Genomic DNA, 11705 nt, shown 5'->3' on the forward strand with positions numbered 1-11705 from the left:
CAGCTGTAATTTCTGTAATTACACCTTAACCCACCATTAAACCTAACCATACCACCAAACCTGCCCTAACCTTACCCATTCCCCACCTTAACAGCAGCAAAACTGTTTTGCAATAAATTATGAACACTGTACAGAACACTGTACATATTTTCTGCTGCACGTACATAGTAGTTAAAGACACCTAAAATAAAGTATGATCAAAGATTCAACGTGTAGTAGTCCACTGGAAAAACTCATGGAATATTGGAATATTATCATGGAAAACTAGTTGAGCAGCTCACAAAACAAAATACAAATCCGACATAAGACTTATTTATGGGCTCACATTCGGCACTCATTTATAGTGGAAACAAGGCTTTTTACTTCACTAGTGCCCCAATAAAAAAAAATAGTCGAGCTACATGCACATGCATTTGGAGTCCTCCACATGTGGTTTGAGTAATTAATTATGAACTAATCAACAATGAAAACTGTTTTCACAACAGCTAGCTTATTAACATTATGGCTGCCCACATTTACATATCAACATCTATTAAGTATTCAGCAACTTGGTCTGCTCCGATCAACAACTGCCAGTTAATAACAGTTGTGTTAAAGTTACATTAGCAAAAAACAGTGTGATGACTTCTAAAAGTCTGAGAGAAAGCGGTCAAAGGTCACGAAAAAGTGAATTTCAACCTTTATTGTGTAGAAAACTAATATCAAAAGTGGACATTAAAAGTAAAAAAAAAAAAAAAACCTTCCAAATGTCTAGAACAGACTCTGTCTATAATAGAACTAGAGATCGAAATTTCCTAACCTTGTTAATGGCAAATGCCATGATGATATCAGATTCTTTATGGATGATTTTGGCTTTGCCTCCAGGGTAACCCATATCAGCCTCCACCTGTAACATAACACACACACATATATAAACACACACTCACATTAGTCTGTTCTGCTGTTCTGCTGTTTTTCTAATATTTTCCCAATCACATCCACACACACACACAGCAGCAGTTGCAGGAAGTTTGCTGGCATGCAGATGAGACCATGTACACACCTCCACAGAAGGCAAAACATGAATTAATCGCTGTTATTGCTTGATCTTCAAAAAAGGTGTCTGAAGCAGAATCCGTCTGATAAACCACTTTCAGTGCCGTCGGTGGTTAGTGAGGAAGAGCAGTGCTGAGCCAGACGAGTTAGGGAACGTGAGGAAAGAGACGAACGTGTGTGTGTGTGTGTGAGGTCACAGAAGGTTAACAGAGGACAGAAGCTTAAAGCTTTAAGAGGGTTTCACAGAGAGACGAGTCCCATTCTGTGTCTCAGTACCTTGTTGGTTTTGCGAGCTCCAGTAATGCCGTTTTGTATGAGGTGGTCCACATGATCATCTAAAGACTACACAATACACACCACAACACACACAAACATTAACAAACACACATGGGGCACAGCACAAAAACACATGCACGAGTGATAGACAGATGGAGAAAAAACAAATTAAATAATAAAGAGCAAAATGAATCTCATTTGGAGCTTCGTCAGAGAGATGGTTTTGAGATAACATGCACATTCCCTCCAGTGTCTGTGTCAGTACTTACCCTCAACATATAAGATGGCTACTTTCTAAAGTTCTATATATTTTTTTTATACCACATGATAAACATCTTAAATAATAAAAAAAAAAATCTCTTGAAGTTCCTCCATACCTTTAATGACAATTAAATCTCAGCAGTCATACATTTTGGTTTGGGACTCATACTTAAAAAAAAAAAAAGTCTTTTTAATGATTTTATGCAGGCCCCACCCTCTATATTACATAATTCTGGCAACAGCTGTATTTAACCCTCATTCTACAGGGTGATCTGCCACAGCCATATCACCCTGTAGCCCAAGACTGGTTTCCCACTGAAGTAAGCAGGGCTGAGCCTGGTCAGTACCTGGATGGGAGACATTCTGGGAAAACTAGGTTGCTGCTGGTGGAGGTGTGGGTCCTAACGCCCCAGTAACGTGACGGGGACACTATACTGACAAAGAGCACCGTCCTTCGGATTGGACGTTAAACCGAGGTCCTGACTCTCTGTGGTCATTAAAAATCCCAGGATGTCCTTCGAAAAAAGAGTAGGGGTTTAACCCCGGCATCCAGGCCAAATTTGCCCATTGGCCTCTATCCATCATGGCCTCCTAATCATCCCCATATACATTGATAGGCTTCAAGGTCTCCTCTCCACCAGTAAGCTGGTGTGTGGTGGACTATCTGGCCCAATATGGCTGCCGTCGCATCATCCAGGTGGATGCTGCACATTGGTGGTGGTTGAGGAGATTGCCCCTTCCTGATTTACTCACCCTAAAGCCATTCTAGGGTATATGACATTCTTCTTTCAGACGAATACAATCAGAGTTATATAAAAAATGTCCTGGCTCTTCCAAGCTTCATAATGGCAGTAGATAGCTGCATGTCTTTGGAATTCCATCAAAGCGCATATTTTGATGATTAATGATCTATTGAGCTAGTTAATTTAGTCGATAAAGTTTTAAATATGGATATTTTTCTTACACGAACGCATCGCTTCACTTCAGAAGCCCTTTATTAACCCCCGGAGAGCCGTGTCGAGCACTTTAATAATGAAAAGATGAGCTTTCATGGACTTTCAAAGACATACAGCCACCCACTGCCATTATGAAGCTTGGAAGAGCCAGGACCTTTTTTTAATATAACTCCGATTGTATTCGTTTGAAAGAAGAATGTCATATACACCTAGGATGGCTTCAGGGTGAGTAAATCATGGGCTAATTTTAATTTTTGGGTGAACGATCCCTTTAAGGGGCTTTCGCACCGGGTAGTTCTAGGAACTTAGTTTTAGGAACTAGCCACTAGGGTGGTTCCTCGAGAACTAATGGTTCCCTTAGGAACATTTTCCTGGTTGCATTCGCACCGCCAGTAGGAACTCTGAAGTGACGACACACTTGTTGTTGTGACTTTTATTTTGACGGCGTGGAGAACGCCAACCAAAGCCTGAGCAAACAAACAGTGCTTGCATTCTCCATGTTCATTAGTTTACGTTCTGTCTAACAGTCCTGTCTAATATGATATTAGATACAACTGCTATCCATTGAAAGTAGACAGTATATGAAAAGGTATTAGCATTTGCCGTGTGGTTGATGTCCAGTGTTGCTAGATGAGCATAATAATGCTTCGCTTGGTCCTCTGAAAGTCGTGTTGGATTTTCTCCTCAGTGTAAAGGTTAAAAGGCCCATCTATCACTGTTTTCCATGTTCATAGAGTTAGTTTCTGGAGTAAATATAAAAAAAATGTCGGGTGCTGGTGTTTCGCATGCGTTCGGCCAATCAGCATACACTAACATCCCTGGTATTTCCTATAGTGCTGGTTTAGACCCTACTCTGAAGTAGGAGCTAAATTATTTCCTCCAAAAGGAGTTCCTAGAACTAAAATCGTTCCTAGTTCCTGCGGTGCAAACATGCCAAAATACGGTTACTTCCGCCAGTAGTTTTAGGAACTATGAAAAAGTTCCTCTGTTGCTGAAGCCCCTTTAGGGTTTTGGTATATCTCACTCTATGACTGGCCCTGCCCCTTTAAATATCCACCCTATTTATTCATCAGTGTGTGGTCGCACCCCTGTGTTCTGTAGTTACCTCGCTCTGCTTCCTTTTCTTAGTGAAGATGTATCGAATCAAAGTCTCCTGAAGCACCTCCTGTTTGACCAGGAAATGCCACAGGCGGCGAGCAGGGAAGGAGAGATGGTGCTTTGACCTGAAGAGAAAATTTGTTCACACATTTGCATAATTATTTAAATATTCTGTAATTCTTTGAGCGATTTGGCGCAAGCACTCACTTGAACGGTGTGTTCTCTGGCTCTAGCATGGCTTTGTGTCGAAGTATAGCTGGCCCGCCGCCTGCACTCAGGTCTGTCGGGTAGGTGTTGATGTAGTTTGGTGGAGGGCCGTCAAATTTGTTTATCTTATCCAGAAGAATCTGTTCCCAGTTTTCCAGTGTCTTCAGCACAGCATTGGCCAGAGGAGATGTCACTGGCAACTCTAAGACAACACAAGGGAGGTGCAGGAAATAGAAGTTAATGATTTCATTTACTTTCTGCCAGTTTGCATGTTAGTAAGAGTACGTTTCTCCTACTCCAGTACCTGAAAAGTCCAGTCCTGTCAGGGGCAGGAACGTCTTGACATTGTTAAGGGCAAGTTTGACCATCACTAAGCGGATCAGAGACCAACTGCAAAAACACAAACAAACAATCATCCTTCAGACAGGATATACACATCCTGAGCAGTGTCTTTAGCAGTGCTAATGTCATTAACACATATTGTCATATTTCATTAATTTCTTTATCCACTGTTTATCCGTGTGTTTTGTTAATTCATTTCAGTTTACAAAATGCATCACAGTGTTTAATTTAGTTTTACTTCTCCCTGTTACAGCCCTGCTTAACTCTCAGTTTGATGTGTTATAATCTCACCTGTAGGAGTTTGGATCGGAGTGTTCTGTCATCTGTGTGTCAGAGAGGAAGGCGTCATCATCATCCTCGTCGTCACTAGCGCCGCTCTCATCTGAATCGTACAGCGCCCCGCTGTCAGAGAGAGGAAGGAAAGGCTGGAGGAAACACACAAAGAAAGCAATGAGACACTCTGACACATGCTTTCTAGATTCATAAACTGAATAAACACTAAAAAAAGAGATTTGCATCAGTGTAAATAACTAGTTGTTGCGGTCTCACTTTGGCCACAAAGTAATCCCACATGCTGAGCTCAGGTGGGATGAACTTCTCCTTATAGGTGGGCCGCTCTACAGGGACGGGTGGAGGTGTGGCTGGAGTCTCTTTAACGGGACGTCCAGGAACAAGCATGCGCATGTTAAACCTGCGTCGCTGTCGGTCCACGTCCTCAGCAGGAGGGGTCGGTGGAGGGACTGCTGAAGGACAGAGAAAAACAGAGAGTGAGAGGCCCATTCACTACCTATAGTATATAGCAGGAAAAGGAGAAAGAGGTATGTTTGGAATGGCATACAACCTACTGCTTCAGAAAGAAAGTAGTATGCAGTATGTGTACTATTCACAGTATGTGCAATACAACAGTACACAGAGAACAGAATACTGAATCTCACAATGCATAAAATTTCTGTCATCATTTACTCTACCTCGAGTTTTTTCAAACCTGTATGAATTTCTTTCTTCTGCTTAACACAGAAGAAGATATTTTATAGAATGTCGGTTACCAAACAGTTGATGTACCCCATTGACTTCTACAATAGGAAATCAAAATACTATGGAAGTCAATGGGGTACATCAACTGTTTGGTTACCAACATTCTTCAAAATATCTTCTTTTGTGTTCAGCAGAAAAAGAAAATTCATACAGGTTTGAAACCACTTGAGGTAGAGTAAATGATGACAGAATTTTTTTTATTTTGAAGTGAACTATTCCTTTAATGCAATGCAATATCTACAGTAATTTTTAACTGCAATCTCTTTCTTGACAAAATTTGATTAAAAAAATGCCAAATAATATAATTTTATTCCCAAAATGCCAGGGACTCGCTGCTAGAGAGGTAAAAAAAAGAAGGGAAAAGTCAGGGTAATAGGCTAATGCACTCAATTTGACATTGAAAACTGAAAGAGAAGACAGAGAAACTGAAGAATCCTATCTCTGAACACACACTGATTCTAAAATGAGAGCAGATGGTCATGATTAAACACATCTACTGAACAGAGGTGGTTCATTACAGATGTTAGTCTTCACAGTAGGTCGTGCAACTGGTTCATGGGTAATAAAGCTGAGAGGGTCCCTGTGATCTGACGGAGAGTACGAAGTGATATCAAACTGCTCACACACATACACACAACACAAACAACAATCAACAAAACAAACCTTCCCTGTTATCCCGTTTCACTTCATCAGGTACAACTAAATATAACAAACAATACTGCAGTATTTATTATAAATGAATAATCTGAGCACATCCTTTTTTATTATTGTGCCCTCGTAATCTTTAATCAAAATAACTTGAATTCAGGTGTTCCAATCACTTCCATGTACAAAGTTGTATAAAATCAAGCACCTAGGCATGCAGACTGCTTCTACAAACATTTGTGAAAGAATGTGGTGCCGTGATAGGTTGCCAGCTGTGCAAGTCCATTCGTGAAATTTCCTCACTACTAAACATTCCACGGTCAACCTGTTAGTGGTATTATAACAAAGTACTGTAGAAGCAAATGGGAGCAACAGAAACACAGCCACGAAGTGGTAGGCCACGTAAAATCACAGAGCGGGGTCAGCGCATGCTGAGACTTTCTGCAGAGTCAAACGCTACAGACCTCCAAACTTCGTGTGGCCTTCAGATTAGCTCAAGAACAGTGCGTAGAGAGCTTCATGGAATGGTTTCCACGGCCGAGCAGCTGCAACCAAGCCTTACATCACCAAGTGCAATGCAAAGCGTCGGATGCAGTGGTGTAAAGCACGCCACCACTGGACTCTAGATCAGTGGAGACGTGTTCTCTGGAGTGACGAATCACGCTCCTCTGTCTGGCAATCTGCTGATGAGTCTGGGTTTGGTGGTTGCCAGGAGAACGGTACTTGCCTGACTGCATTGTGCCAAGTGTAAAGTTTGGTGGAGGGGGGATGCTTCAGCATACCAAGACATTTTGGACAATTTCATGCTCCCAAATTTGTGGGAACAGTTTGGGGATGTTCCTGTTTCAACATGACTGCGCACCAGTGCACAAAGCAAGGTCCATAAAGACATGGATGAGCGAGTTTGGTGTGGAGGAAGTCGCCTGGCCTGCACAGAGTCCTGACCTCAACCTTATAGAACACCTTTGGGATGAATTAGAGCGGAGACTGCGAGCCAGGCCTTCTTGTCCAACATCAGTGCCTGACCTCACAAATGCGCTTCTAGAAGAATGGTCAAAATTTCCCATAAACACACTCCTAAACCTTCTGGAAAGCCTTCCCAGAACAGTTGAAGCTGTTATAGCTGCAAAGGATGGGCCAACTGCATATTAAACACTACAGATTAAGAATGGGATGTCATTAAAGTTCATGTGCATGTAAAGCTTTTGGCAATATAATGTAGGTTTATGTTCAAAAATCTATTTGGTGGAACCGAACACATGATGAGAATAATTTGATTATTGTCAAAAAAATTTATTTGATTTTTAAAAGTGAAAAACTGAAAAAGAACCAGTTTAGTCCCTAATAGTGATTAAGATTGTGGTGTTTCAGATCACTTTGTATTATCATTGATGAGGTGGGGGATGTAACAAACCAAACACAGAAACACACATAACTAAAAGCTTTCATTTTCAAACAGAGTTTTGAAATGCTGCTTACAGTATACACGAAGTCTAGTATCTCATCTCTTCAGGTGTCTGGTGTATAAAGACCCTCTCTATCTCTGTATTTATGTCTTCTTTTGAGCTGAAAGGCATTTCATTAGCATTTAAAGCACATTTTGATTCTGATAGTGTGGAAAGTTTATCTCAAATGTAAAAGAGGACACATCTGAAGAGAAGAATCGCCTCATAACATCATCCTTCAAAAGTCGTGTTCAAAGAGAAATTCCTGCAGTAAGAGTCTGTGAGTGTGAGTAGGGGTTTATTTTGGAACAAAGAGCTGATATGAAAAAACAGACAGATTAAATTTACTGTGTTGATGATCAAAGGATCTGCTCTTTGAGCACTGCCAGAGAACACCTTGACAAAATGCCACGAGCCGACAAGTATGAAAACAAAACCCTTAATCACTGTTTTTTTTTTTTTTTTTTTTTTTTTTTTATGAATGTGGTCCTGTATTGTGACACCTAAGGCACTTTCAAATCAAGTTTAGAAATGCTAGATTTTGGAAATAACGACAACTAAAGGGACCATTTTCTTCACTTTATAACATTTTCCATGAAATTTATTTAAAAGTTAGCCATTAAAATGTAAATTCCAGTATAATAAATAAATAATTTAGATATTCCTTTTTCTTACTTTCTGGCCATTAGAATTTTGTAGTCTTAAGAGCTCTATATGTAAATGACATCTATTATGATTGGCTAACCTCTTTGTATGTGAAATGACAATGCCCTCACCAAGTTGCTGAATAGCCATTCTATGTTAATGTGGACGATCCTACGTAAACGAGCTCATGGTTGTGATGGTGTAAACCATGAAGATTACCGAACAAACCATTAGGCAAAACGGCTTTAATTGCTTATCACTTTCATATAGTGGTCAGTGCGAGGTGACAATGACAAAGTTTGGTGTCAATATGTCAAAGCATTGCAAGGTTACAGCCTCAGAATCATCTTGGCATTGTGCCATCAATTTAGTTAATTCAAGAACAGTTTGGTAAATCAAAAATCAGTTAATAATATTAATACATTTTTGTAGACATGGCCTCACAATGATCTGAGCTGATTTTTTTAAAAATCAAACCAATGGTCTAGCAGCAGTCTGAAGAAATAGGATTTTAAGAAAATTAAAAATGACTATGGCATAAATGTTGTTCATAAAAAATTTCATTCAACTCCAGTTACATTAAAGGTGCTGTATGTAACTTTTTCACTCTACTAAAGCATAAAAATACCATATGTTTGCAGATATTTAGGCTTGCTACGATAGTCGGTGTTGATGGTGTTCAGAAGCAACATCGGTTACATCACTTGCCCATCGCGGGACCACCCCCCACTGTCGATTTGCTTTTTCTTTTTTTTTTTTCTTTTTTTATCATTTAGTTCAGTTAGAGAACAGACACTACAATTAAAAAAACTTAACGTGTCTGCTTAATAAATCGTGAGCTGAACGAGAGTCGCAGCACAGTTCAGCAGAAGGAGTCAGATTTCATTTATCATGAGAGCGAGGAACTGACTGATAAGGAGGAGGAATATTTGGCGTCAAAGTGAAATGTAAAAGCGCCTATTTAAACAAATTTTTCATTGTACTGTATTGTTGTTGTGTTTTTCATTAAGAATAATAGGCTAATGAACTCACCATTTGAGCAATTTGCCCCTGAATTGGCGCCAATTTGAAAGCGAAACTAAAATGCGCATGGCCACACGAGCATTCATAACGGTGTGTGTCCACGGGTGCGGAGCGAGCAGAACAGAGCGAGCGTTTTCAGTTCATTCCTATACATAGGAATTAATTGAAAACGCTCGCTCTGCTCCGCACCATTATGAATACCTGTGCGGAGGTGCGCATTTTAATTTCGCTTTCAAATTAGCGATTTAATATCCCCTGCTTATTACTGGTGTTGTCACACGTCGATTAACCGGTGGGAAAATATCCTCACCGTCACATGCCTACAGATATTTAGGAAACATGCTGAGTTAACATTATCATTTCTCTGAAAAACACTTCTACAGCCAGTTATTTTACTTTGAAATGTGCGTTCCGTGTTGGAATGTCTTTTCTTGTTTTGGTCTGTGTGATCTCGCCCACTGCCAGTTCACCCAATAGTATTTCGACACCCCGGGATGCCAGCTGGCAGGAAACACAGCGTATTGCAGCCAGAAAACAAACTGGGTCAGAGATTGCAGATTCTACCCAACCCAAAAATCTCTATGAACGAGAGCATATTAAAATGCGGATAAATCAACTCATCAACTTACTCGTGAGTCTCCTCGACTTTCATTGTCAATTGCGCTTGTTCCTGTTGCGTGTCCTCAAACTGGCAACCCGCGTGAGCATCGAGTCTGAGGAGGAGGGGGTGGGGAAACAACGATCTCCGATATTTAGAGTTTGGATTGCAGTACCTAATTCGGCCACTAACTGTAATTCCTACAGACTGCACCTTTCAAAAGCTATTAACATTTTTGTAAATGTCATTTTTGTAATTTTTCAATTATCATTTTTGAACACAAGGTGACACTTAATCAAAACGTTTCGAGTACTTTTTTATGCTCAAACAGCAACATTACAGACTAATTAAAGTTGAAAAAGTGAAAAAGCATAATAGGACCCCTTAAAAGTAAATATCAAAGACGTCCATAAAACTCAAACTTATCACAGTCGACGGCGCGTTCATCAGTCAAATATTAATTAACCGTCAGGAGCTTTTACACTGACAAGCATTTGAGTCATGCCCAGACCACACAATATTCAGCTCTGATGGAAGACAAGAGACTGAATCTAAAACCTTCACATGACACCTCATTTCTCAATCTCTGTAAATTAACGAAACAACACATGAAAACACAGCACACACACACACACACACACACACACACACACACACACACACACACACACACACACACACACACACACACACACACACACACACACACACACACACACACACACACACACACACACACACACACACACACACACACAAGACATGCTTGTGTGCAGCACAGAGCGGTTGTTTCGCATTGTATGACGTGAAAGACAACTAGCTGCCCAGTCCGGTTCACACAGCAGGGGTTTGTAGAGAATGCTTCTGTGAGTATGAGTTACAGGTATGAGTTCAGTGACAGAATGCGATTGTCACTCCTGTAAATAACTAAACTGTGCGTGAATGCAACCATAAGAAGAAGACTCAAATACAATACTCACAACCATATTCTATTGCTGTCTGAACATAGTATCTGTAAAAAAAAAATATTTCAGTGCATTACTATTAGGAAGAGCACAGAAAATCCTGTTTTCCATGCGTAATCAATTTGGTTCCTCTATTAAGGTCTCATCAGTTCAGAATGGGAAAGAACCGAACAAACTCTTTGAACGCTGACCTCAGACAGCTGGTGTGCACCTGAGCCTGAGGCACTCACCATACCCCTACACACACACACACACACACACACACACACACGTCCACATCTAGACTGGAGTTAAAACAGGCTAAAAGGCTAAACAGTGAGACAGGTTGAGGGAGACAGTGTGTGTACCTGATTTATTGTCAGACTGGAGCTCTGCCTGCCTGTTTGACTCCACATTGGCTGTGATGGTCAAACAAACACACACACACACACACACACACACACACACATGAGATGACGAGATGAAAATGACAAAAAGCAGAATATGCACACAAACACAAAAAGGCTAGATGAAAACACACACATAACAAACTAAATATAATAAAGTAACAAATAATGAAATATAATATATGAGACAAACAAACATCACCGCAATCACACATAGCACCTCTCCACACACTAACAGGCTGACACACACGTCAGGTTGGTACACATATTGGTAACATTTTAAAATAAGCTCCCTAAAGGGTTAGTTCACCCTAAAATGTGTTGTTCTAATGCAGTATTTCCTTCTTTCTTTTTCGAATCACAAATAAATATCCCACTTGTGCTCGTTCATATAAATGGCAGTTAATAATAACCAGCATCAAGTTTAAAAAAAACAACAAAAAAACATGCAAAGTATTACAGAACGGTCCCATTCGACGTGTCGTATATTCCACAGATATATTCCATATTGTTCTGGGGGTGAATGATAGGGTTTGAAGAAAAACAAACTTAAATTGAATGTATTATTTAACAAAAATCCTGATCTTAGCTGTTGGTCTTCTGTGCACGACTGCACGTTCATGTAATGAGACTATTAGAGCTGCAGTTCTTACTCGCCCAGAAAAAACACACAAGTTGTTGAGAAATCAAGACGAATAAAAACGCCACTGAAATACAATCCATGTACTACTATCTTCTCTGAGGTGAATACATCTGTCGTGTTTGTCGCAGCAAGAAGTAATCGTGTT

At 40.2% G+C, this 11705-nt stretch overlaps 1 protein-coding gene across 2 annotated transcripts in view; it reads right to left on the reverse strand.

Annotated features, from left to right (window-relative positions):
• dmxl2 (Dmx-like 2) overlaps nt 1–11705 on the reverse strand; it is an 82699-nt gene that overhangs the window by 8837 nt on the left and 62157 nt on the right. For both annotated transcript variants that reach the window (XM_081373126.1, XM_081373127.1), the window contains exons 30-36: nt 4725–4918; nt 4467–4600; nt 4138–4223; nt 3834–4035; nt 3634–3751; nt 1312–1377; nt 800–886 (exon numbers count right to left, since the gene is read on the reverse strand). In XM_081373126.1, coding sequence (XP_081229252.1) covers nt 800–886; nt 1312–1377; nt 3634–3751; nt 3834–4035; nt 4138–4223; nt 4467–4600; nt 4725–4918 — 887 coding nt within the window. The remainder of the gene's footprint in view (nt 1–799; nt 887–1311; nt 1378–3633; nt 3752–3833; nt 4036–4137; nt 4224–4466; nt 4601–4724; nt 4919–11705) is intronic.

Source organism: Scardinius erythrophthalmus, assembly GCF_964197995.2.
Source record: "Scardinius erythrophthalmus genome assembly, chromosome: 8".
Classification (NCBI taxonomy): domain Eukaryota; kingdom Metazoa; phylum Chordata; class Actinopteri; order Cypriniformes; family Leuciscidae; genus Scardinius; species Scardinius erythrophthalmus.